We start from the raw sequence: 27269 nt of genomic DNA on the forward strand, positions 1-27269 counted from the left end.
CATGTGATAAATTAGTATAGCAGAGAGCTTGCTTTCACTGTAGCCATCTCCTTGATGTGCTACTTTACTCCTTGCAGGGAGATTTTATTTTGATTTTTAGCTTTGTGGAGCTACGTATAAGGAAAGTTATGTATGCAGAATTTTGCCCAGATGAAGCAGGAGGGGAGAGCGCTCTTGTGCTTGGGTCCCGCTTGTGGGAACGAACTTGTTCCTGGAGAACTCTTTGCTCCTTGGACACACCCACAACTTCTGCCCAACTGGTAGGTCACATTTTGTACATGTGACAGACTGTGCAAAATTCAAGTGGAAAGCCACCCCACCCCCACTGCTGCCGGCATTCTATCTGCACAATTGTTTTTGCGGTTTGCTGGCTTAATTTATTGAGGGCTTCAAGGAGTGGATCAAGGAAGGGAGAGTCAGAGTTTGGGTGCCCTGGCCTCCTCACCCTGCTGCCAAACTCACATGTCTAAGAACATAAGGCTATAAGAATAACTGGATTAGCTTGTGGCCCAACTAATGCAGCACCCCGTTCACAGAGTGGACAACCCAATGCCCGTGGAAAACTCAAAAGTCCAAGAGCATGCTCCCCTCCTGCTTGATTTGAGCCAAATACTGCCTGCATAACTTTCCTTATAACTCCACAAATAAAAAGGGCTAAAAACTTAATTTTTTAAAGTTATAAACTTAGGGAACTGGAACGTGGCTATGACCCTGACAAGAATAAATACTATGTAGAAAGCAATGGAAGGAAGATGATGATGATGATGATATATTTATTTATTTATTTATTTATACATACATACATACATACATACATACATACATACATACTCCGCCCATCTGGCTGGGTTTCCCCAGCCACTCTGGGCAGCTCCCAACAGAATATTAAAAATATGATGTAACATCAAACATTAAAAACTTTCCAAGCAGGGCTGCCTTCAGATGTCTTCTAAAAGTCAGATAGTTCTTTATTTCCTTGACATCTGATAGGAGTCTGTTCCACAGGGCAGGCGCCACTACCAAGAAGGCCCTCTGCCTGGCTCCCTGCAACTTCACTTCTCTCAGTGAGGGATCTGCCAGAAGGTCCTCGGAGCTGGACCTCAGTGTCTGGGCTGATAGATAGGGGTGGAGACGCTCCTTCAGGTATACTGGGTCAAGGCCGTTTAGGGCTTTAAAGGTCAGCACCAACACTCTGAATTGTGCTCAGAAACGTACTGGGAGCCAATTCAGTTCTTTCAGGACCGGTGTTACATGGTCCTGGCAGCTGCTCCCAGTCACCAGTCTGGCTGCCACATTAGTTGTAGTTTTTGGGTCACCTTCAAAGGTAGCCCCACACAGAGCGCACTGCAGTAGTCCAAGCGGGAGATAACCAGAGCATGCACCACTCTGGCGAGAGTGGTTAGATTTGAGTAAACGAGAGAGAAAAAATATGGTTTGCCCACATTCCCGAGTTCTGGGCAATGAATTTCTCCTCCCACCCAGGGAATGCCAACAGCAGGTATTCAACAGATGCAGCATTTTCCTGCATGGTGACTCAACAGGCAGAGGCCTTGCTTGTTGTTGAACAGCTGCCTGGCATGCAAGTGTTAAATGCACACAAGCCTTGCCCAGAAGTGGCCGCCTTCAAGTACCTCCATTCCTGAAACGCTAGGCTATTTTCTTTTGAAGTCTGGTTGGCATGAGCTGGAGCTTTGTTCTCTTGCGACATTTTGCCCCTCTGCGAAGAAAAGTCTTTTGTGCAGAGGAGTGGAAGCCCTTAATGCTCTTAATCTGGGTCAGACTTTGGACTGGTCTCTCAGGTTTATTTTTAAACCAGGGATTAATGACGCTTCCTCGTTCACCGACCAAAGGTTTTTCCTCTCTCTCACCCCCTGCCACCTGCCCCACCTTCTTCCAACTGCACCGAGTCTTCTGAGAGGGGTGAGAACGGACTGAGGTGAAATGGTTGGCAAAGAAGACCGGGCCGTCTCTCTTGAGCTGGGCCAGAATGAAGGCATCGAGAACAACGGGTTTGTTCAAAGCGAGGAGCTGGAGGAAAAAGAGGCCGATGCCACAAGCCAAGATGGGTTGCCAAAAACATGTACTCTTTTCATAGAGTCTGAAACAGCGGAAAAGTTACCAGTGAGGCCTTACGCGGGGATGCCCAAAGAAGTGCTCCTCCAGTTCTCATCTCAAGCACGCTATAAAATTACCAGAGAAATACTCTTCTGGTTGATCATTGCATCCTCGCTGGTGCTTGTGGCAGCTACAATTGCCATTATTGCCCTGTCCCCTAAATGCCTTGGCTGGTGGCAAGCCAGCCCCATCTACCAAATTTACCCTCGGTCGTTTAAGGACACCGACAGCGATGGGAATGGCGATCTCAAAGGTAGGTGTGTCGGACTTATTTTATCTTCTGTTTCCTTGCATTTCTATCCTGCCTTTCTTCCATCATGGTTCCCAGACAGTCACTACCTGGACTCACAGGTGAGTCGGCAGGATGGTGGTCTCACAGGCTGTAAGAATATATCTTAGCCTTTTCCTTCCTTTTTTTTAAAAAAATCTTTTTTATTCAGTTTTACATTCTACATTTGAATTAAAACATTAATCATAATAATCCCTCTGAATTCTTAGACTCCCCCCATTATCAAGCATTTCCTACTGCATCACATAATTTCTCTGTTTTTCTTTCAGTAATCCATTTCACCTTAGTTTTTAGTACATTACAGGCGTTACTCCAATCCTGCCAAAGTTTTAAGTTGTTTACAGTGTTCTATATCTTAGCCTTTTCTGTTCTAGTCAAAGTAATGGAGAATGAGTTTTCCTGACCCAGAATATTTTTTAAAAAAATATAAAATGTATCTTGAAGCTTTATTGCCTAAAATTGTGGACATATGTCCCAATCTATGAGACAAGGAAGTTATAAAATAAGGGACCCTGCAGGAAAGGAAATCAGGTGGAATGTTAAATCATAACTTCAACATTAAGTCATTTTCACACCGGACCTTTTAAAAGCATTCTTACGCCACTTTAACAGTCGTGGTTTCTTGCAAAGTACCCTGAGAACTGTTGTTAAGGGTGCTGAGAGTTGTTATGTGATTCCTGGCAGTGCTACCATTCCCAGCACCCTCAAAAAGCCACAGTTCCCAGTATTCTTTGAGGGAAGCCATGGCTGTTGAAATGGTTGTGAGTGCTTTAATTTTAAAGTGGCAAGAGATGTGACTGTTGGCAGTGGGGCTGCATCCCCCACCACACCTGAAGGGGGCAGTCTAGCTTTGGGGGGAGTGCAGGAAATTGAACACACACCTTGTGAGCAGAGAGCAAGGTGTGCTAGCACGGTTTCTGCTGGGAAGGCAAGTAGGCAAGACACACAGACAGACCATGTTACTAAAAAGTACCCCTGCTACTTCCGGGATGCCAGGTCAGGAGGAGAGGAAAAGCTGAGTGTGCAAAATAGATTTGTCCTCTAAATTGGGGAAGCCTAACAGAAATGGGTTTGGTCCACTGCAGTGAGGATCCTTCACTGACGTGCATGTGGATTTTCTTGCATTCATGTTGCAGGATTTATTTATCCACACAAACACATACCCAACCCCAACCCCCATGCAAGCCCTTGAGGTTCTTCACATAGCCAGTGCTGGCTGGGAAATGCCATTGAGTAAGGGGAGGACAGGTAAATTTAAAAAGCATAGATGCACATGTGTAAAAATAATATTTAGGGAATAAGGGATGAAAGCGTTTGTAATTTTGAAGGCAACTTTTTCTCTCTCGCCTCCTCACAATGCTGCTAGAGACCATCAGTGCTAGATAGACTAACTGGTCACTTAGTCCATCTAGCTCCATATCAGACAGGCAGTGGCTCTGCAGTGCAAGTCCTCCAATTGGGAAGATATCTGGGATTGAAACTGGGACCTTTTGCCCAAAGAGCAATGTTTTCTGCCACTGAGCTATGGCTAGATAAGCCTAGCTAGTAACAATGTTTGTGGGCTGGTAATGCTTATTCATTTCCCCCCAAGGTACATAATGTTAACTCTCCAAACCCCAAAGACCAAGGTACGAAGGGCTGCCTCAAGGCTTCCTCTGTATGTTGTTGTTGTTTACTCATGTCCAACTCTTCGTGACCCCATGGATCAGAGCACACCAGGCACTCCTGTCTTCCACTGCCTCCCGCGGTTTGGTCAAACTCATGTTAGTAGCTTTGAGAACACTATCCAACCATCTCGTCCTCTGTTGTCCACTTCATCTTGTGCCCTCCATCTTTCCCAACATCAGGGTCTTTTCCAGGTAGTCTTCTGTTCTCATGAGGTGGCCAAAGCATTGGAGCCTCAGCTTCAGGATCTGTCCTTCCAGTGAGCACTCAGGGCTGATTTCCTTCAGAATGGAGAGGTTTGATCTTCTTGCAGTCCATGGGACTCTCAAGAGTCTCCTCCAGCCCTGTATAGCCCCGCCTTTTTACTGAGGGCATGAATTGCAAGTAGACTTCCAGGGTCCTCCACTTTCAGAGGCAAGGGCTGTGTGGTGTTCATACTGTACATTAAAGCACATCTCCCCACTCCCAAGAATCCTGGGAACTGTAGTTAAGGGTGTTGGGAATTGTAGTTCTGCCATAGGTAAAATACAGTTCCCAGGATTATTTGTGTGGGGAAGGTGCTTTAAATGTGCTTTGAATATGTGGTGTGTATGAACCCCAAGTAGCTAATGAGGGCCGTGCCTTTTCTTGGCACCTCCTTTCTGTTCATTTTGGTGTTAAATCAAAGCTGCTTTATTTGAAAGAGAAATAGATCATTACGGGACGTTCTGTTTCTGGCTAGCAGCATTAGCCTTGCTGCTGTCGGCTGCATTTTGCAGAAGTGGGAGATGCATATTTTGAATAAACACTCAAAAATATTCAGTAAGAAATATAAGGTAAGAACTACAGCTCACTGCTTGTCCTTTTCTGGAATGCAATGTCAGATGACCCCAAAGCTACTAGGCAACTGCTTTTATCTGAAGAATGTGTAGCAGCCCTGATTAAGGCGAAGATAAAGAGAGGTTTGGGAACTGGAAGAAGAATAACAGTCATAGTGAAGGCAAAGTCAAAAGGCAGTTTACCTAACGGAAAATAGGAAGTTGGACTTTGGCCCTGAAATTATTCTTATACAGTGGTACCTCAAGTTACAAACGCTTCAGGTTACAAACGCTTCAGGTTACAAACTCCGCTAACCTGGAAGAGTTACCTCAAGTTGAGAACTTTGCCCCCAGGATAAGAACGGAAATCATGTGCTGGTGGTGCAGCAGCAGCAAGAGGCCCCATTAGCTAAAGTGGTACCTCAAGTTAAGAACAGTTTCAGGTTAAGAACGGACCTCCGGCACAAGTTAAGTTTGTAACTAGAGGTACCACTGTAGTCTTGTGCCATAGAAATATTTCCAGTTAATGTTTCATGAAATTAAAAGATCTAGAAGGGTGGTTTGGGGGCGTTGTTGTTTTTAAATACCCTACATTCCTAATGAAGGAAAAAAGAGGATACTGTAGCTATTCTCAGACAACACCATAGCTTCTTGGGAATTAATTATTCTGCCATTGAGACTTGGACCCCCTTGGTCAGCGTTTAGTTAATTCTGAATGGGAGGACATTCCACATCCCCTCATCCTTCCCCAAAAAGCCTGCTGCCAAGTCCCATGGCTACTGGTGATGCTAATCCATCTTGCTCCTTCTGTCTCTGGGACTGGCAATCCAAACACTGGATTTTATTTATTTGCTTGCAACACCCTGCCTTCCTTCCACCATGGAACCCCAGTGGTCTACAAGGGCTTCCCTGGTGGTCACCCATCCAGACACTATCCAGAGCCAGACCTGCTTAGCTTCAACAAGGTGGTGACCTCACTTGCCTTCAGACCATACCCTAAGATGGCCCATTCCAAGACTAAGGAGAGGCTTCCTAGAAGTATCACTCATGCATTATAACACTTGAACAAGTTAGGAACAACAGCAGTTCCAAACCTTACCCTATGTTATTGATATTGGATTCTGGATCATGTGAACCAACAATGGAAGGAAGTTTACTTAAGCAGACTTTCCTGCCTCCTCCTTTCCATCACTGCTCTCTGTGGTCTCCAAAAGCTGCTTCAGAAGTCTGGGAGATCTTCCAGAATGGGATGGTACTGAACATAGGGAGCTGCTTGCTAAAGGAGTGGGGGAACTGGCCAAAATCAGATGGATGGAATGGAATATCCTGGAAGAGGTCCTAACAGGTTGGCTGGTTCAAACACAAGGCAGGAGCAATGTTCTGCAGTGCAGCATTAGTTGTTGTTGTTGTTAGTTATTAACCCACCTTTTATTCAAGGAGCTTGAGTCAGTGTAAGTGTCCCCGTCCCCCCACAACTCATTTGGGTCTCATAACTATCCTGTAAGATGCAGAAGGAGTGAACTTTGCAAACCATCAAGAATTTGAACCAGCTAACCCCACTGGTTGTTACGGCAGTTTGTTCCTTCCCTTTTATTTTCCCTACCTAGGTATCCAAGAAAAGCTGGATCACATCCAGTATCTAAATGTAAAAACAATCTGGATCACATCTGTTTACAAGTCTGCCTTACAAGATTTCGGATATGGCATAGAAGACTTTCGAGACATAGACCCGATGTTTGGAACCATGAAGGATTTTGAAAACCTGGTTGCAGCGATACACGATAAAGGTGGGCTTTGCTCTGTGTTTTATTCTGGATTGTTTCATTTGCTGTTTATATGTACTTTGATATTTTTTTCCTTAAAATTATAAAACCGTATAGAAATGAAATGGAATGAATCAATGAATGATGATGATACATCCCACTTAGTTAGCTAACTTATTGATAACAGAATTAGCCATTAAGTTGCATCTGGAATGATCTCTGCTGCTGCTCATCCAACAGGGAGCAAGGAAGATCCATTCTGCAGTTTATTGGATCCAAGCTATGTTTTACTTGGTTTTGTGAAATGCTTAGTAGTTTTTATTAGATGCTAATTAACTCCATTGATCTTTGGAACTGGATCTTCACAAGCCCTTTTAGCAATTTTTGGTAACAATTTTCCCCAACTTGGTCCCAGTGCTTCACATGGTTCAGCTCAGTAATCTTTGCAATAAGCATTTACAGTAAACAAGCAAGATTATCCCCCATCTGCTATTGTGCACCTGTTCAATCAAAGCCAAAGACTTAGTTCTCTTCTAGGAACAGTGCAGGTGTGTGCAGTTTGACAGGCTGTTTTTTTGCATCCTCTTGCGCAAGGTTTGAAAGTGATAATGGATCTAATACCTAACCACACAAGTGACAAGCACAACTGGTTTCAGCTTAGTCGCAATCGGACTGAAAAATACGCGGATTATTACATCTGGCATAACTGCACATATACCAATGGGACCACCAAACCACCAAATAACTGGGTGAGTACAGAACTCCGATAGCACAAAAATAAACAAACAAAACATGCAGCAATGTAGGCATAAGCCTCACACTATGTGGTTCAAACAGTGACCAAACAGAGAGGCCTGTTGAGCTGTATTTGGTTCCTGAACCTGAGGTTCTCCACCCGTTATAAGGTATAACGATGAGAGGCAATATGTTTCTGAATACCAGTTGTTGGAAACCACAAGAGGAGAGACTGCTCTTGCGCTCAGGGCCTGATTGCAACATCTGGGTGGCCACTGGGGAAAGAGGATGCTAGATTGGATGGGCGCTTGCCTGATCTAGCACGCTCCCCTTATGAAATAGTATTGGTCTCCCTTTTGTCCTCAATGATAGACAGCCTCCTTGCTCCTGCAAACAACCTCTGCTTTGATCACAGCAGCTCAGCTTTCCCAGTAAATGCCATTCACATTTACAGTATGTCTGGCTGTAGCAGGTCATCTCCTCTTATGTAGCCTGATTTCATTAGGACTGCTATTAACATATGTATAATATATAGAGACATAATATATATAATTTGCTAAGCAGCGTTACTGCAATAGCAACTTCAGCTCAAAATGAGAACACACACACACACACACACACACACAAACTTGAATTGTGAAATCACATGGTTACAGAATACTTTGTTCCCGAAAACATTGGCTGGGAACAAAAGTCCACTGACTCCAATAGAATGCTCTATCAATTAAGAGTTTAGTCCTGTGCGCACTTACTCGGGAATAAGTCAAAGGGAGTGAATTCTGACTAAACACATTTAGGATCAACCTGTTAATCAGTAATAGCATTGTAAGCGTTGTGATGTTATTAAACAGCAAGCATTTCCAAACAAACAAGAGATGTGAAATTCAGCTTCTTATGAGATATTTTGCCCTACCAAGCACACATGTGTCACGTAAGTGATTTGGTTGTTGAAGCATTAGCTGCTGTTGCTTGTTTTCTGCTTCGTTTGATCTTAATTCTTTTTTGAGTCTGCTTTTCTGGCTTACTTTTGGCCACTCTCTGTAGAAACCTGTTGGCAGGAAGCGACACATTTCGCATGGCTAGTTCGTTGTGACATACCCCTTGTTCCAGTGGGCACGCCAGCCTAGGAGCCTCCTCATCACAGCTGTCTCGTCCCCCTGCCAAACATGACATCAGAATCAAACAAACCGGCTCATTGTTAGATCACTCTTTTCTGTTTCTGTAATGCAAAGATGTCAGACACTGGTTTCACTAGGATGAAAACTCTGCTCTCATTTCCCACATTTTAATCTGAGGCTGGAGCAGTTTGGGAAACGGCTGCAGAAGACAGTTTCAGAAAACACTGCCCTGTTTTGCCGTAACATGCCCTTCAATGTGTTTCAGGCCAGAGCACAAATTGTGGTTTTGGCAAACAAATCTGTATTGAGAAGTAATTTTATTTTAAACATTTTGCCCTGTAGTGTGTTTGCACTTTGTAAAATGAGCTTTACAAACATAGGAAGCTAATAAGGAATATTTGGTGTTATGTTGGAGGGGATGCCAGGAGGTGTAAATACATACATTTGAGGGTGGGGAGAGGGTGTTTAAGGAGATAACAGAAATCACTGGGTTAAAGCTGACCCAAAGTCCAGAGGTGGCATTATTATCAATTTACGATGGGGTGGAAGGTTCGCAGGCTATGAAGGACTTGCTCACAAATTTATTGACAGCTGCACGCATTATTATAGCTAGGAAGTGGAAGAGGCAAGCAGAATATAAAATGGAAGAATGGTATAAAGAGGTGTGGGATATAGCTATTAATGATAAATTAACATGTGCCTTTAAGGTAGGATGGGGAATATGCAGGAGAAATTATTTTGAGGAGATATGGAGGGTATTTGTAGAATTTGTACTGTTAAAATGGAAAGGGGTCAAACCATTGCAAGAAGTGTTGAAATTTTGGGAGGTTGGATAGTTACAATGGAATGGTCTCGGTGGTGGGGTGCACATTTTACCTTTATTTATTTATGATTATTACTTTGTCAAAATAAAATTAAAAATTAAAAAACAAAAATTAAATTCAACCAACCAACATAGGAAGCTGCTTTGTCTGAGTCGGAGCATAGGCAACATGCCTGCTTCCAGACATTGCTGGACTGCAACCCTCATCTAATATTGTTGATATTGCAGTGTCCCGAGCACAGCGGAAGGATGAGGAGTATGTGCACATACTCAAAATTGCTTTATTTACACTTCAAAGCTGGTAAATTACAGAAAAACATCTTGCCTCTGCCGGAGCAGAGAAAGCATCCTCTCTCCTCTAAAGCACGGAGAGAAGAAGCAACTGAACTGCAAAGAACAGTGAAAAACAGGAAACCAGTGTACGTCACATCCAGTCTCCTTTCCCGTGAGAAACTCCAACAGCAATTGACTATGGAATGTAAACACCTGTCTCGTGACAAGCACTTTCGCTGCACAGTGAAAGAGAGCAGAAACCAACATCCTCCCCCTTTCTGTGAACATCACTGGGCAGCGTGTTCGTACAATATCAGTACAAACCCAACTTCTGCACATAGGTACAGTGTTGTTCCCTTGATACAATTTTGGACACTACATCAGCAGGAATTTCATTACCTGGCATATAGGACACCGTTACGAGTCCCTTCTGAATATGTTCCCTAGCATGTTGCAACTTCAATTGCAAGTGCTTCATGCTTTGCCTACAACCTTCAGAATTCAGCAAAGCCAAACATGCTTTGTTGTCCTGGTAAACCTGGATTGGACATTTGACAGGAATTTTCATGTCTTTGCACAATTGTAACAACCATTCACAATCCTTAAGTGAATAAGACAGTGCATTCAGTTCAGCTTCACAAGTACTTAAGCTAACTGTTGTTTGCTTCTTGCATGACCAATCAAATAGACCCTGATTGTACATATAGCAAACTCCAGACGTACTTTTCCTGTCTGTGGTGTCACTTCCAAAACTTGCATCTGCAAATATCTCAAGACCACCAGACTTCTGATTGTTAAATCTCAGTCTGTAATGCATAGTGCCTTTTAAATACCGCGCTATGCGTTTCAGAGCTTTCCAATCCTTAACAGTAGGATTGTTGACTTGTCTGCTTAGCAAATTACAGCTAACAGCAATGTCTGGTCTTGAACATCTGGCAATGAAGTTTAGCTTGCCTAGCACACTTCTGTACAGTGTAGTGTCAGAAAATGCTTCTTCAGTGTCATCTACCTGATAACCTGTTATCATCGGTGTGTCTACAGGGTTAGCATCCATCAGGTTTAGTTTGCTTAACACATCAGCAATTTTCCGTGACTGGTGTACTAGAATGTTACCATCTTGATCTCTCTCTATTTCCAGAGATAGGTAGTTGTTTACCTCACCAAGATCTTTCATGTCAAAGTGCTCTTTCAGTTGAGCTAGGGCGTTATTGTACATTGTGACATCCTTCCAAAAGAATAAAAGATCATCAACATAAAACAAACAATACAGTTTCTTTTGCCCCTCCTCTTTGACAAATACACATGGATCAGCTTTCCCTTGCTTAAAACCTAGAGAAAACAATACTTCAGTGAGTTTTGTGTGCCAACACCGTGCACTTTGTTTGAGACCATAAAGGGATTTCTTCAGAGCACAAACAAATCCCTGTTTTACCTGTACGCCATCAGGTGGAAGCATATAAAGTGATTCATCTAGAGATCCGTACAGAAAAGCTGTATTCACATCATGGTGACTAATGTGTAGATTCTCCTCTGCAGCTAGCTTGAGCATAAGCCTAATGCTCTCATACCTCACGGTGGGTGAGTAGGTCTCGTGATAGTCTTCACCTGGTACTTGTGCAAAACCTCTGGCTACCAGTCTGGCTTTGTGTCTGACTATCTTGCCATTTTGATCAGTCTTCGCTTTGAAGACCCATTTGCTTCCAAGCAGTTTCATTCCTGGAACTACTGGAACTAGGTCCCATGTTTTGTTCCTTTCCAAGGAATCAAGCTCAGCCTTCATGGCATTTAACCATGGCTCAGCTTCCTTTGAATCCAAATCCTGGATTTCTTGGAAACTTGAAGGTTCAAATACCTTCTTGGAGCTTTTAACAGCTGTTACTGCTATCTTAGCAAACTCATCAGCAAATCTCTTTGGAGGTCTACCTTTTGTGGCTCTCTGTGACCTGCGAATTAGCCTTAAGTCCTCAACACTTTCCTCTTCCTTCTTGGGAGAATAGTGACCTATTGTGAACAATGGTTCTTCCAATTCTTGATCAGAGCTTTCAGAGGGTCGCATAGAGGCTTTCGCACTCTTGAAATCCTCTTAATCACCCGATTCAGTGTCAGACTCAGAATCAGAACCTTCATCAGTGGGTGTGGGTTGTTGCGGTTGCTTTTGACTATCCTCAGTCTCATCACTGTCATCAGGATAACATTGGAAAATTCCCACATTCTCCCCCCACTTGGCATTGTACTCAACACTTCTTGTGAGCTTAATTGTCTTAGAGTCAGTCATCATTATTCTGTAAGACCCTTTCTGATAACCTAGAAAGATACCATGCAATCCACGCTTGTCTAACTTGGAGCTTTGTGGTGAGTGAACCCACATGTCAGAACCAAAAATTTTCATGTGTTTGATGTATGGCTTCTTGCCAAACATCTTCTCATAGGGGGTACAACCAATCGCTGAAGATAACCTGCGATTATAACTGTAAACAAAACACGAGAGAGATTCGGCCCAGTAACTCTCTGGAAGATTGGCATCATGCAGCAAGGTTTTTAACCCTTGAAGCAATGTCTGATTTGCCCTCTCGCACAGTCCATTCTAGACAAATCGTGTTGAATTCCTTTCTCAGTCAGAAAAGCTTCAAACTGCTGAGAAGTGAATTCTCCCCTGCGATCAGTGAAAAGAATTTTTATCTTCTTACCATGCACATTTTCCAACCAAGCACAGAATTCCTTGAACCTTGGAAAAGCCTCTGATTTCTGCTTGAGATTGTACACATAAATATATCTGGAAAATGCATCAATGAGAACCATGAAGTACCTGTTTCCACCCAAAGAGGGCGCTAGTGGTCCAACCAAATCAGCATGAACAACCTGGTATGGTTCTGTAGCTTGCCTACTAGACACCTTACCTTTCGCAGCCATTTTCACCTTGTTTGCTGCGCATGCCTTGCACTTCATGTGGTACTTGCAGGGTTTAATAGTCATACCTTCAACCAAGGCAGGCATTTTAGATACTGCCTCAAAATGCAAATGACCAAATTTTCGATGAAAATCATGAATACATTCTGCATGCAAACTTTTGTTAGTACCTGCAATGCAACAAGTTTCATCCTGCACAACATCATCAAAATACAAAACATACAAACGATCAACATATTCAGCATGCAATACATAATCATTTTTCTTTGTGATGATGCACCTTTTGTTCTTAAAGGAAACGTCAATTTTCCGCTCATTCAGCTGTCCAACGCTGAGCAGATTATGTTTGGCATCCGGCACATAAAGAACATCTTTTATTGATAAGTCCAAACTGTGAAGAACAACAGTTCCGTAGCCTTTACTGGGGATTGTGTGGTCATCCGCCTGGTGAATCGCACCTTCCTGCGGTGTAAAAGACACGAACAGTCGCTTATCGTTGCACATGTGGTGGGTTGCAGCCGAATCAACAACGAAGAAAGATATAGACGTCTTCTGGACCTCTGCAACCTTTGGAGTGAAGCGTGAGACCATTGCCTTGTGCTGCGTTGTCCTGGACACCGGACCTTTGCCTTTGCCTCGGCCTTTTCCACGCGATGAGCTTTCGCTGCGCTGCTCTGTCTTGGCCCTGGGATATCTGCATTCCCTCTTCATGTGGCCTAGACGTCCACACGAGTAGCATTTCACTGCCTTCAAAGCTTTGGCACCATCTGGTGGTTCCACTGCACTATGGGATGACGTCTGTGAAGTCTCCCCCTTGCCCATGCAGCTATCACCCTGGCGATCTGCTTCATTCTGAATCACGGCAGTATCACAGGCTACTGTGAGTTGAGCATTTGGCTGATCAGTGGTAACAGATTCCCCACTTGCCTCATCCAGCCTTCTGCAGCTAGCCATCATGACTTTGGCATTAGCCTTCTGCGTCATCTCTGCTGCTTTAAATCAGGCTGCTTTATACATGCTGCGTCTGTGTACAGCTGCTTCAAAAACCTCATTCCAAAGGCAAGTTCAAAAGTGCTTTCTCTCTGCTGCCTTAAATTCATGCTGTGTCACTGCTGCAGCTGCTTTATTCCAAAAGCACTTTTAAAAGTTACTTTCGATTTCCCCAGCCTCTACGCTTCTACGCTTCCGTCTTAGAGCCTTTTGCCTGTGCCACGGCAAAACGGCCTTTAAAAGTTCAAAGTCCAGCCATAAAGCCATTAATTAGAAGCTGGCAGGCTGCCCGGAGCAGTAGCACATACCTCATCAATCATCTTGATGCGCAGAGCAGATACCGTTCGATCCGTCCCTCTGCATTCCGATCCTTTGCCAGCACTCCGATTCGACTTCTGGGCGTTTTTCTGGGCCCATAACCAAATATTGTTGATACTGCAGTGTCCCGAGCACAGCGGAAGGATGAGGAGTACGTGCACATACTCAAAATTGCTTTATTTACACTTCAAAGCTGGTAAATTACAGAAAAAGATCTTGCCTCTGCCGGAGCAGAGAAAGCATCCTCTCTCCTCTAAAGCACGGAGAGAAGAAGCAACTGAACTGCAAAGAACAGTGAAAAACAGGAAACCAGTGTACGTCACATCCAGTCTCCTTTCCCATGAGAAACTCCAACAGCAATTGACTATGGAATGTAAACACCTGTCTCGTGACAAGCACTTTCGCTGCACAGTGAAAGAGAGCAGAAACCAACAGGCTACACTGACTGGCAGCGGGTCTCTAGCATTTCAGCCTCGGCTGACTTTAATGCACATCCTTAATTATAACAACAATGATTCTAAATAGTCTGATTTTTAAAAAGATATTGTGTTCCTTATGCAATCAGGTGAGTGTGTTGGGGAACTCCAGTTGGCAGTACGACGAAGTGAGAAACCAGTGTTACTTCCACCAGTTTGGAAAAGAGCAGCCGGATTTAAATTTCCGTAACCCAGATGTTGAAGAAGAAATTCATGTAAGTAATCAATTGTATTCTGATCATGATGGCATTCACATGGTCTTTGGATCACACAATATGATTTGTTGATGCTACCTGTTTTGCTAATATATAATATAATGGGGAATAATGAGCATGTTTAAAAATCCTGTTGATATCATTGCTTTATTATTATTATTATTTAATAGCCAGCTCTTCTAACAATTTTTGAAGGGCTCTAGGTTGAATAATTCTACTGAAACACTATGGAAGTGCTCTCAAGTCCTTTATTTAAAAATCACTCTGTTGTTTCCAAACTGACCTTGAGTACAATCCAGAGGGTGCTAGTTGCACTTAGCTCCCATTGGAATCATGGTTAGTCATGACTAACTTCCTGTCCTGATTTCAACTTCTCTGAATCAAACTCCTTCTGTCCAGATCTATATCTGTTTTAGGTCAGTCCACTCCCCTGTCCCATGCAGAAAATCTCATCATAAGACTGCAACTTGTATAACCACACATGATTATCATAAGGTAGTAAACTTCCTCTATTGAGTGCCCATAATAAGGGCTAAAGTACACGTGGCGTGCAGCCATGTCTTAAAAGCTAAGAGGCTGCTTCTATGAAAAAAACAGCTCCAGGAACGGGAGATATGTAGTGAAGAATTAGCATGGAGAAGAAGCACAAAGGTCTTTACTTTTCACTGCAACTCTCTCCAAGCGGCCCCTCCCTCCCTGTACTTTTACAGACACTCCATGGACCACCTAAGTGAACCTTGTGGACCACGAATGGTCTGCAGACCACAGTTTGGGAGCCCCTGTTGTAGATCCCACAAGCTCCAGGACGCGTAGCTAAAGGCCAGGGATGATGGCAGCTGTAGCTCTGTAACATCTGCAGGGCCAAAAGTTCCCCACACCTCTTGTTGACAGAGCTTTAAGCCAATCTACATTTCTTTTACGAAACTCAAAATATATGAAATGTATTTGCTGTGATTTCTGACATAACACAAAACAATTCTGCCTCTTCTATCCGTTTAGGAGGTTATCAGATTTTGGCTCGGCAAAGGCGTCGATGGATTTAGCATTAGTACGGTCAAATTCCTGCTGGAAGCAACGCATCTGAGAGATGAGCCTCAAGTCAATAAATCCCAAAATCCGGTAACAATTTTTCTCCTTTGTCCTCTTACAAGAGTACACACATATAAATATAAATATAAATATAAATATAAATATAAATTTAAAAATAATAATTTTATTTATACCCCGTCCTCCCACCAAGCCAAGACAGGCGGGTAACAACCCATAATAAAAACAAGTTGATTGAAATACAACTTAAAAAACAAGATTAAAATACAACATTAAAACATTAAAATGCAGCCTCTTCACAGGAGGAGAAAGGAAAAAATAAAGAGGGGGAGGGAATCAAACTGATTCCAAGCCAAAGGACAGGCGGCACAACTCTGTCTTACAGGCCCTGTGGAAAGAATCGGATCCTGCAGGGCCCTGGTCTCATGAGACAGAGCATTCCACCAGGCCAGTGTTGAAAAGGCCCTGGCTCTGGTTGAGGCTAATCGGACTTCCTTAGGGCCCGGGACCGCTAGGGTGTTCCTATTTATAGACCTTAAGGTCCTCCCTGGGGCATACCGGGAGAGGCAGTCCCGTAGGTATGAGGGTCCTAGGCCGTGAAGGACTTAGGACCGATAAGGGTTCCTTACATTTTGTTAGTGAGCTGTCCTAGCTGAATAGGCTCAGAGGCAGTTTATATTCTCAGAGGCAATGAGCCTCTGAACACCATGTGTTGTGGACAAATGGGGGGGGGGTGTCAGCTGTTGGGTTCACATTCTTCTTATGGCTTCCTAGAGGCACCTGTTTGCTATTGTTAGAATGCTGAACTGGATGGACCTTTGCTCAGATCCAGCAAGGCTCTTCCTATGTCTATATGGCCTCTGCCAGAGACCTTGGAAGGCTACAGCTGGGACTGGAAGAGATGGACCAGTGGTATTATTTAGCTTCAGGTGTTCTTGGGCATTGCCTCCAGGACTTTTGGAAAGTTATAGGACTCAATTCTAGCTAGACATTCATGAACTCCTATAAACCATATATATATATGGCACCTGTGGTTCCATGATAGAAGAAAGGTGGGATATAAATGTACAAAAATAAAAGGTAGTTTTAAATATTGTGAATTGCAGTAGGAACTGACCTGGTCAGCACTTCTTGGGCCAACGTGTGGATCAGAACTTGGTCATCCATTGGTCTTTGGACACCCTGAATGTTCTGATGCAGCTCTTATATTAAATGTTAAAACGTATTGGGAGATAATACATTTAGAAATGTATTTTTAAATAGAAAACAAAATCTAAATATGTATTTAAAAGGAAAGATTCATTTTTTATTACAAATCTGCAAATTAATACAGAAATTGATGGAATGGATTTATGAGTGAGTGGTGGTGAAAACAGTGCAGGCCAGAAATAGACTGATCTATCTATTTCAACATTCTAGGGTCCCCCCTTTTTTTAAAAAAGAAGCACCCACACTACAGTTCTTTTATAACTTGAGGGAGGGAGCGGGAAGAAGTGTTATGGTATTATAAAGGGCACCTTCTGAGAGGAACATTCTGGATTGCAGCCATTGTCTCAGATGTCTCTCTCTGGAAGGGCCTAGAAAGTTAGGAAGAGGAGTAATGACAAATATCCTATTGCTCTTCAAGGACACTATCACAGCCTATTCTGAACTGTATCACGACTACACCACCACCCAGGTTGGGATGCACGATATTGTCCGCAGTTTTCGGCATACCATGGATAAGTTCAGCAGTGAGCCTGGAAGATACAGGTAACAACAATACCACGACGTCTTCATTTCTTATCCTTTTCTTGTGATGGTAAAAGTCACCCCTTTTTCCTAGGAAGCAGTATGAAAATGTTAGCAGGTAAGAGTGAATGTCCCCATCCCTTCCCAGGAACTCACTGGAACCATCTGCAAAGATGCCTTTTCTCATATAGACCTGGCAATCCACTAAGATCAGGGGTCAGCAACCTTTTTCAGCAGGAGGCCGGTCCACTGTCCCTCAGACCTTGTGGGGGGCTGGACTATATTTTGAAAAAAATTAATGAACGAATTCCTATGCCCCACAAATAACCCAGAGATGCATTTTAAATAAAAGCGCACATTCTACTCACGTAAAAACACACTGATTTCCAGACCTCCCAGGCCGTCCACAGGCTGGATTTAGAAGGCGATCTGGCCGGATCTGGCCCCTGGGCCTCATTTTGCCTACCCATGACTACAATTTTCAGGGGAAGCCTTATTAGTTATGTCATGGCCTGCCAGTCAAGTCTGGCCTTTTAGGGCAAATGGAGCACTTCCCCACCAAACCCAGCTTGCTCTCAGCCAGCCCCCAACTACCTGCCTTCTTACATCCAGTCCAGCGGGTGGCGCTGGCTGCCCAGCTTCCTCCTCCTCGGGCCCCATCCGCACTCACCACTTTAAACAGCCATGGCTTCCCCCCAAAGAATCCTGGGATGTGTTGTCTGTTTAGGGTGCTGAGTGTCGTTAGGAGTCCTGTATTCCCCTTGGAGAGTTGCAGTTCCCAGAGTTCCCTGGGAAGAGGGGTTGACTGTTAAACCATGGGGAACTTTAGCTCTGTGAGGGGAATAGGGGCCTTCTAACAATACCTTGCTAGCCACATGACCTGGAAGCTGTATGCCAGCTCCCTCGGCCAATAAAGCGAGATGAGCGCCACAACCCCAGAGTCGGCCACGACTGGACCTAATGGTCAGGGGTCCCTTTACCTTTACCTTTTAACAATACCTTGCGCCCTTAACAAACTACAACCCCCAGGATTCTTTGGGGCAAGCCATGACAGTTGAAAGAGATATGATTCCGCTTTAAATGTGCAGCGCGGATGGGGTCCTGGTCTCAGTGCTGCCTTTGCGGGAGTCAGCAGGGAGGAGGATGGGGCCCAAGGGAGAGTGTGACAACATCTGGTGGGCCAAAGGTTAGCCAAAACCTGATATAGGTGAATGATCAGCCAGTTGTACTGTCAGTGTGTATTCAAGTAAGTATGCAATCACGTGTTTTAATGATTTATCATTACAGTTCAGTGTCCAGTTGCAACTGGTCCTTCATCATTGGATTTGATAATGCTAAGTATCACATTAGCCTGAAACAGGGACGTCCAACTCCCAAGAGACTGTGATCTACTCACAGAATAAAAAACTGGAAGTGATCTACCCATGGGGGGGCAGGTCACAGTTCTTGAGAAAATCTAAATTGTCAACCTTTTTTAGGGGTACAGGTCAAAGTTGCTGAGCTTTTTGGGGGGAGGCTTTTGGGGGGGGGCTGCAACATCAATCTATAAGCATTAAGTCATCCTGCCAGTGGAAACTCCATCTTCTGTTCTTGAAATCATGTGCAGATAAAGGGGAGAGGGAGGGGGCGGGGCCGAATGCTCATTTCCCCCCCACAGACAAAAATGAGCTCGCTATCGACTGTGATCGACTTCTAACAACAGGGGGTCGACCTGTTGATTGTGGTCGACCTTTTGGACATCCCTGGCCTAAAAGATGTCCCTAGAACGGGAATGCTGTGTTTTGGCACCAGCTGTACTCAGTGTCTGACTCCTGTGGAATTAGAACATTTTTGATTTTCAGTGTACTTAACCCTTCCAGCTGTTGAGAGGCCAAGATTTTTGGCCAAGATTTCAGAGGCCCAAGTGAAATTACAGAGTTCCATCCGTTTATTGACCAGAGTCCCCTTCCAATTATTTGCTCTTTTCAAGGGACCCTAGCACAATAAATTACTCTAGATGGGGGCTGAACATTTTCCAGCATGGAACAGTTCAGATATGGGAGAACTGAATTTCACCACAGACAGAGGAGATGCCTTGAGAGCCATTTTGAGATAGATGCCAGTGCTCCCCCCCCAAAAAAATAATGGGTGCCGGAACTCACCATGAAGTTGTTACAGTGTCACACTTTTTAACCAAAAAAAGAAGAGGTGCTGGTACTGCGTACCCTTGAGAGCCCCCTGGGGGAAAAGTGCTGGATGTGATTCACTAGATCCCAACAATGGTACCATCAGGTCAGGACTTGGGGCAAACATCTATGGCCCCACAACAGCGCCCCCTCAAATGCAGTTGGCTTACCACATTTAGAAGTAAGTGAAATAACACACACTGCTATCTGAGGAGAGGAGGTCCCATAAGACCAACAAGTCCAGAGTCTTAAATGATCTAGCTATACCACTAGAGGAGCGGTTCTCAACCTGTGGGTCCCCAGATGTTGTTGGACTACAACTCCCACCATCCCTGAGCTCTGGCCTTGCTAGCTAGGGGTGATGGGAGTTGTAGTTCAACAACATCTGGGGACCCACAGGTTGAAAAAGGCTGCACTAGCTGGACTCCAGTCCAGCAAAGGTTCCTGCTGGAGGAAGGACAGTGGGAAGGCAATTTTTCCTGATCTCCCTTTCCCCCTGCAGTCCCTTGGGCCATCTCCTGTACTGGTATGGTAAAAACAAAAAGGTAAACAGTTTTTAAACTGTTATGGATGGTCCACCAACTCCCTAAAACCGCTTTTCAAGGAACGCCCCCTCTCCTTCTACCTGTGGGAACATACCACAAGCATAACTCTGTTCATGCTGAGTCTGGATTCAGTCCAGTAATTGTTACATTGCCGTGTGAGAACTTTGCAATGTAAAATGTAAATTGTTGGGATTCAAAGAGAATCAAAGCCCCGTGTTCTATTATCAAGTCCTGTGGCAGGTTTTCCATTTTCTGTTTTGTTATATCAAATGAATGCCACTTCTGAAAACCACGGGCAAGAAAACCAAACAGATGTTGTCTTCTTTTCAAGATTTATGGGCACGGAGGCAAATGACCATGATGACGTTGAGAGAACCATGATGTATTATGGGACACCTTTTATTCAAGAAGCAGATTTCCCTTTCAACTTCTACCTCATGAACATGCAAGAAATATCAGGAAATGGCATTTTTGAAATTGTGTCTTTGTGGATGAAGAATATGCCGGAAGGCAAATGGCCGAACTGGGCGGTAAGCTTCTGGTGATGGTTTATGATCGTCTCCCAGCTTGGCACACCACCTTTTATGACATTTGCAGGTGGCCAAATAATTGCTTGTTTTATTTATTTAATCATATTTGCATCCTCTCTTGCCTTTAAATTTATCGCAGCATTATTGATAGGGTGGTTATCCCTTTATATGTCCACAAATATTTTGTGAGGCAGAGTAAGGCCCAGAAATAGTTAAGAACACCCAGTGAGCTGCAGGCTTCCTAAAGATGGCTGCTTTTAACCCCTTCGTCGCATGTCAAAGGTGGTATGCCATGTCCACTGGGCTGGCCCTACCATTTGGCAGAGTGAGGCAGCTGTCTGAGCCGACAGATAGTGATGTGGAGGGGGCAGGGAGCAGTGGTGATAAGTTGGAGGGCCTTTCTGTCTGTCCCATGTTGCTTGTTCTGCATCCTCCAAGCTAGCCTGCGGCCCTCAAGTGTGGTAAAGAATGCTTTGCTGTCAGCTGCCAGTCCAGTTGGCTTCTGTATATCAAAGGGTGGGGCTGCCATCTTGTCCTTTGTCTCAGGATGAAAAGTGTCTTGGATTGGCTTTGGTTATACAACGGTGAGAGTGTGAGGTTTAGCAAAAAAAAACCCCTCAAAAACCCTTCTGGGAATAAGGCGTCAGTCCCATGGCTCCCTGGACTGGGGTCCAATAAATTAAATCAACATGACAATCTCCCCTAGTACAGCAGAATACTGAAAACTTTTCAAATGATCAAAATGATGACACTGCATTTGTATGTTTGTGCTCCATTTTGTACCTTTGTGAGAAAAAATTAGGTAGCCTGCTGTTTAAATTTAATATTTTGTCGCACACAGTTTATTTGGCTTTGATAATTAGACTTCACCATTGCTTTGTATTTAGGGGCCTTGGAACAATTTATTCCCTCTGCTCTGCTGGAGCAAAATCTCTTGTAGCGGAAAGCAATATTAAACCAGCTTTATTGTGAATATTGAGTGCTGTGATTAAAAAACATGTAAGCACTCAGTCAATATATACAATAAAATATATTTCCATGGAGGGCTATAGTCTAACCAAGTACTCCCTAGTACAGGACATTAAAAAAGAAAGACAATGCTCATGGGAAAGGCAGACTTCACTAGTTCAAACAGTCATTAATTTCATACTGCTATAACAAGATATGGTTCAAACCAGGGTTGGGAAACCTCAGGACCTGGGTCAAATGCAGACTTCCAGGTTGCAGGATTCTCTCTAGGCCACACCCCCTTCCCAGGCCACTCCCCTTGCTGTTCCTGCTCCTCTTGCCTGGCTGCCATGTGTCCTACTATACAAAGCTAAGACACATTCAATGTTCCACTCATTTTTTGTCTCCAGACACAGTAACACTAGAAGAGTCCTGTGGGATCAAGCCAAAGGCCTATCTCATACGTACCCCCCCACACACCTTGAAGGCGAAAACTGGGACATCATCTTCCCATTTTCTCTTGTGAGAGAACGGCGACCATTCTGGGCACCATGATCTTGCACCATAATTCCCCCCTAAAAAGTGTATTGGGGGCACAGTGCCCAAAAACATACATTTTGGGGTGCCGCATGAGATTGCAGCCCTGAAAAGCACTTTTTTTCCTGGGGGAAACCGCACAAACTAGAATTGTCTGCCATTCTCTCGTGAGAAAAAAATGGGATGTCCTGGTTTTTCCGGGACACTCGCAGGATACGCTATCTAGTCCAGCGTTCTATTCTCACACTGGTCAGATGCCCATGGGTAGCCCACAAGCATAACTTGTGTGCAACAGCATTCTCTTCAACTTTTGATTCCTAACAACTGGTATTCAAACTGGTATTGTCATTGTGGGTAGTAGCACAATGACATTAATAACCTGGCCCTCTGTGAATTTGTCTGTTCCTCTTTTAAAGTCACCCACCAATGGCCTGCAGCCCCCAGGTTTCCCATCAGGGACTGTGGTTTGTGGGTGGAGAAAGATATCCCATCCCTTATCTACATGGCTTTTATAGAGGTGGTATCTTTGGAGTCTGATAAAACAATATACTTTCCTGTTAGGCTGGAGACCCCAACAGTGCTCGAATTTCCTCTCGGATTGGGAAGGAATACATAAATGTCATCAACATGCTTCTTTTAACTCTTCCTGGAACACCTACAACCTATTACGGTGAAGAAATTGGAATGGAAGATACCACATCAGAAAATGTGAGTTTGGAAATTCTCGAATTCCACCCCCATGCAATAACCATGCTACTGAGGATGCTGCTGCTGTTTCACCCTTCGTTGATGATCAAGCCGTCTTGACTTTCCCAGTGCTGTTAATTCCCCCCCCCCCAATGCCTGTGTTGTTCTTGTTTCTCCTAAAACAGGACTGGTGGCCTTCCAGATGTTGTTGAACTATGACTGCCATCATCCCTAACCATTGGCCATGCTGTTTGGGGCTGATGCAAGTCGGAGTCCAAGAACATCAAGCCCAAGAGTGCTCATTAATGGTTCCTCATCATCCTTGAAAAAAGTGACAACTGGGGTTCCACAGGGTTCTGTCCTGGGCCAGTTGTTGTTCAGAGTCTTTAGAAATGACTTGGATGTATGGATTGAGGGGATGCTCATCAAATTTGCAGATGACACCAAACTGGGAGGGGTAGCTAATTCCTCCAAAGACAGAATTGGGGTTCAGGATGTCCTTAACAGATTGGAGAACTAGGCAAAAAAATTAAGAGGGACAAATGTCAGGTTCTGCACTTAGGCAGGAATAACCAGCTGCACCAGTATAAGTTGGGGGACATCTGGCTTGCCAGCAGTACATGTGAAAAGGATCTAGGAGTGTTAGTAGACAATAGCTTAACATGAACCAACAGTGTGATGCAGCAGCAAAAGTAAAAGCTAATGCTATTCTAGGCTGCATCAACGGAAGTATAGTGTCCAGATCAAGGGAAGTAATAGTACCATTCTATTCTGCCTTGGTCAGACCACACCTGAAGTATAGACATCCCCCCCTGTGTACAATTGACTTGCATGTGACCCTGTATTAGCAGTGAATAATGTCTTCTTGGTTTTTTCAAGGCAACCTTTCCAGAAAAATCACCCATGCAGTGGGATGATACTCTTAATGCTGGCTTTAGTGAAGCCAACTCACCCTGGATACCTGTAAATCCCGACTATCCAAATATAAACGTGAAGGTAAGTATGATGACTGAAGCACTTTTCTCTCTTGTTCAAATAAATTACAAATTATTTTCTTTGAATGAGGCCCCCTCACATGCAGTGGCGTAGCGTGGGTTGTCAGCACCCGGGGCAAAGCAAGTAATTTGTGCCCCCTAACCCGTGGATTTGCGCCCCCTAACCCATGGATTTGCGCCCCCTAACCCTAACCCCCAGATGTTGCGCCCGGTGCGGCCGGCCCCCCCTGCACCCCCCATGCTACGCCACTGCTCACATGCACAGAAGTAAAACTCAGGATGATTCCCAGAGCAGTGACCCTCTTTCCACCTTCAGAGTTGATGGGAAGGAGTAGCTATTAAGCCTGAAACAAATTGTATGGGAAATTGGTGTGTGCTTATGCATTACACTTACCTAGGACTGGCAGACAATTACAGTAAATTATTTTAGGCTGCAATCCGAAACACACTGGTTTGGAAGTAAGGCTGCAATCCAGATTTCCACTTACCTAGAAGCAAGCATCACTGAATTCAGTGGGACTTACTTCTGAGGTTAAGATGGCATTATGTGTGTTGTGTATTGAGTCAAGGATTTTATATCTGTATTATTATTGTCTGTATTGCATTAGGGTAAAGTAACTGCCTTTTGGTTCCAGAGGGTACAGCTACTATTGGTTCATTTAAGCTGCTGTATTTGGATCCTCTGTCTTATTGGTTTCCTCCAAAAGGCAGGACTGTGATTGCCTGAGATTGTTCCCTCCAAAATGTATCCTTTCTAGCTTGTTCCCTGTCCCTATAAATGTAGCTCTCCCCTCCTCAAGTCTCAGTCTTGTTTGCTTTAATAAAGAAGTGTTACTAGAGAACTGTCTCCAGCATATTATGTCAAGAGAGCTGAAATCACAAACCCCACGTCACAACAATGTGTACAGCAATTCCATACCTATTTACCTAGGAGTAAGCTCCACTGAACTAACTAGGGCTTACTTCCAGGGGGACATGTATAGGATTGCACTGTAAGTTGATTTATTCTAACACTTGCCTATTGCTGATATCTCAATATAGATGCTTTATTGCCCTATCAGAAAGAGTACAGTATCTTACAATTTAATAAAGCAGCCACTCGTTGCTGTAAGAAAGTATTTTATCCTCCCTTCCATATTACAGTAACACACTCAATAGCCTGAAAAAAAATGAATGATGGTACGTTTAACTCGAGAGCCCATTTGAGAACACAATAAAGGTAAAGGGACCCCTGACCATTAGGTCCAGCCTTGACCGATTCTGGGGTTGCGGCGCTCATTTCACTTTATTGGCCGAGGGAGCCGGCGTACAGCTTCCGAGTCATGTGGCCAGCATGACTAAGCCGCTTCTGGCGAACCAGAGCAGCGCACGGAAACGCCGTTTACCTTCCTGCCGGAGTGGTACCTATTTATCTACTTGCACTTCAACGTGCTTTCGAACTGCTAGGTTGGCAGGAGCAGGGACCGAGCAACGGGAGCTCACCCCGTCGCGGGGATTCGAACTGCCGACTTTCTGATCGGCAAGTCCTAGGCTCTGTGGTTTAACCCACATCGCTACCACAAGAAAAAGGCTAAAAAATAACTGGCAACTTTAACTGTTAAAATTATGCACAGCACTTAAAATCCCCCCCCCCCTCTGATCAATCAGCTGAGGCTTGTGCATAACGCTGCGCATAGGCCCAGAATGCACATGGTGTCTTCTAGAGGTAACAAATGCTCTCAAGGAGGTTTCGGACTAAAATAGATAATGGGGAAACAACAGAGCAGGGAGAGGTTGACAAAGGCTGAGAGAGAAGAATGTGCACAAGTGTCATTTGAAGGCAGCAGGTGAGGTGGCACCATGGGCAGGGAGGCAGTTCCATGCATAGGGTGGCAAGGAGAAAAGTCATTGAAGGGGGCAGTAGACCTTTGGCTGACTGAAGGTGGTAGAGTAGAAGCAGCCAAGGTCACAGGCAGGGGTGCAATGAGAAATGATTTTACTTTCAGCATCTGAGAATTGACTAAAGAATGCAACCATTACATTACAGGAGCAAGAGTCTCAACAGAATTCTACACTCAGCTTGTATCGAGAGCTCAGTTCCATTCGTGCCAACGAGCTCCCCATTTTTAGAGGATGGATGTGTTACGTTTGGAATGACCGCGACGTCTTTGCATATGTGAGGGAACTGGATGGGTTAGATCAAGTGTTTATGGTGGTCCTAAATTTTGGACTACAGACCGTAACAGATCTGCAGGGTTCGGTTCCTGGTATTCCCTCCGAAGCTACTGTAAAGCTAAGCACGAATGTTGTCAACAGTGGCAGAGTAGTAAATACCAAAGCAGTTGCAACTGAAAAGGGAGAAGGACTCATTTTGGAATACTGGACAAGCGAACCCATCCACCAGATGGAAGCTTTCAAAGAGAAGTGTTTTGTTGCAGAAAAGGCATGCTATTCGAGCGCCTTCAATTTACTCTATGCGTATTGCTAAGTGGCAATGGTTTGTTCCAAATCGATGAGTTGTAATTTCTTTACAAAAGGGGCAGCAGCTTTGAAGGACCAAATTTGAATGCTGTGTTTAGATAGCTTTTGGGTGTGTATGTGTGTGTATTTTTAATTACTTGTTACTTGTTTGCCAGCTGTCCAAAAATGGAAAACTTTACAGAATTTGGAACCTTGCACTTTAGCACAAAAATGTTTGGAATGCTGCTATATCTGAAAAGATCACTTGTCAATTTCGAGCGCCACAGGGTACAGCTAAACATGATGCTTTTCATGCTATTTGGTGAAATTACATTATATACATGAATACTTGCAGTGACACTTGGAACTCTCAAAATGACCTTTTTAAGTTGTATTGGATTGGATTGTACCATCCATGCTCCCTTTTCTTGACAGTTGTATTGTGTTTCTCGGTTTTTTATTTTTCTATCCTAGGTTCTATACTTAAGACTTTAAAAAGCCAATAAAAATGACTAAAACAAACAAACAAAAAAACCTGTAGCAGGTCATTTTGGGGCATCACTGTCTCCACTTACTTGCAATATCTCTGATCAGAAATAATTTCACGCACTGAGCAGCGGCTGGACTAGAATTAGTTCCCAGGTCTCTTCCAACTATGAGTCTGCCACACGCGTAGGCTAAACTTCATCTCCTACCTTCATGGCAGCAGAGATAAATGCAGAATTTGGGATTATCTTCTAGCATAATGAAAAGGAATGCATCTGTAATGGTTTAACCATTCTGTTACAAGCTCCACATAGGTCGGCCCTTGAAAACAATCTGGAAACTTTGCCAAACTTCTGACACGAGACAGGAGAACAGAACGTATCACTCTAGTCCTTCACCAACTGCATTGATTCCATTTGTTTCTGGATTCAATTAATGGTGCCAGGTTTGACATTTAAAGCACTAACAGTGCAATCCTAGTCTATTTACAAGTTAAGTCCCGCTGAGGCTTAGTCCCACACAAGGGTGTATGAGCTTACAGTCCACATGTCCTTAAGAACAGCGTCATTCTGTTTGAACCAGCCTGGAAACTCCCAGATTGTAGAATACCTTGCCTAGGGGGGTAAGCTTGCCCTCTTTACTGATTTTTGGTCTCTATGATATTTTAGTCATTAT

General features: G+C 44.0%; 1 protein-coding gene across 1 annotated transcript; it reads left to right on the top strand.

Moving 5' to 3' along the window:
* The first annotated feature begins 1283 nt into the window (after nucleotides 1–1283).
* Nucleotides 1284–26642, top strand: SLC3A1 (solute carrier family 3 member 1). The gene is made up of 10 exons (XM_083733359.1): nucleotides 1284–2368; nucleotides 6474–6653; nucleotides 7224–7378; nucleotides 14359–14484; nucleotides 15484–15603; nucleotides 17159–17283; nucleotides 20304–20502; nucleotides 22549–22695; nucleotides 23554–23670; nucleotides 25696–26642. The coding sequence occupies exons 1-10, from the start codon at nucleotides 1942–1944 to the stop codon at nucleotides 26134–26136; spliced, it is 2037 nt and encodes a 678-aa protein (XP_083589485.1). The 5' UTR covers nucleotides 1284–1941; the 3' UTR covers nucleotides 26137–26642.
* Nucleotides 26643–27269: the final 627 nt, after the last annotated feature.

Source organism: Podarcis gaigeae, assembly GCF_964106915.1.
Source record: "Podarcis gaigeae genome assembly, chromosome: 3".
NCBI classification, from domain to species: Eukaryota; Metazoa; Chordata; class Lepidosauria; order Squamata; family Lacertidae; genus Podarcis; species Podarcis gaigeae.

What these genes read in the sequence shown, in the direction of transcription:
- SLC3A1 (XM_083733359.1), top strand. Translation starts at nt 1,942, where the DNA reads ATGGTTGGCAAAGAAGACCGGGCCGTCTCTCTTGAGCTGGGCCAGAAT. An exon ending in TCAATAAATCCCAAAATCCG is followed by an intron (nt 15,604 to 17,158) that starts GTAACAATTTTT and finishes TTGCTCTTCAAG; the next exon opens with GACACTATCACAGCCTATTC. An exon ending in ATCCAAATATAAACGTGAAG is followed by an intron (nt 23,671 to 25,695) that starts GTAAGTATGATG and finishes ATTACATTACAG; the next exon opens with GAGCAAGAGTCTCAACAGAA.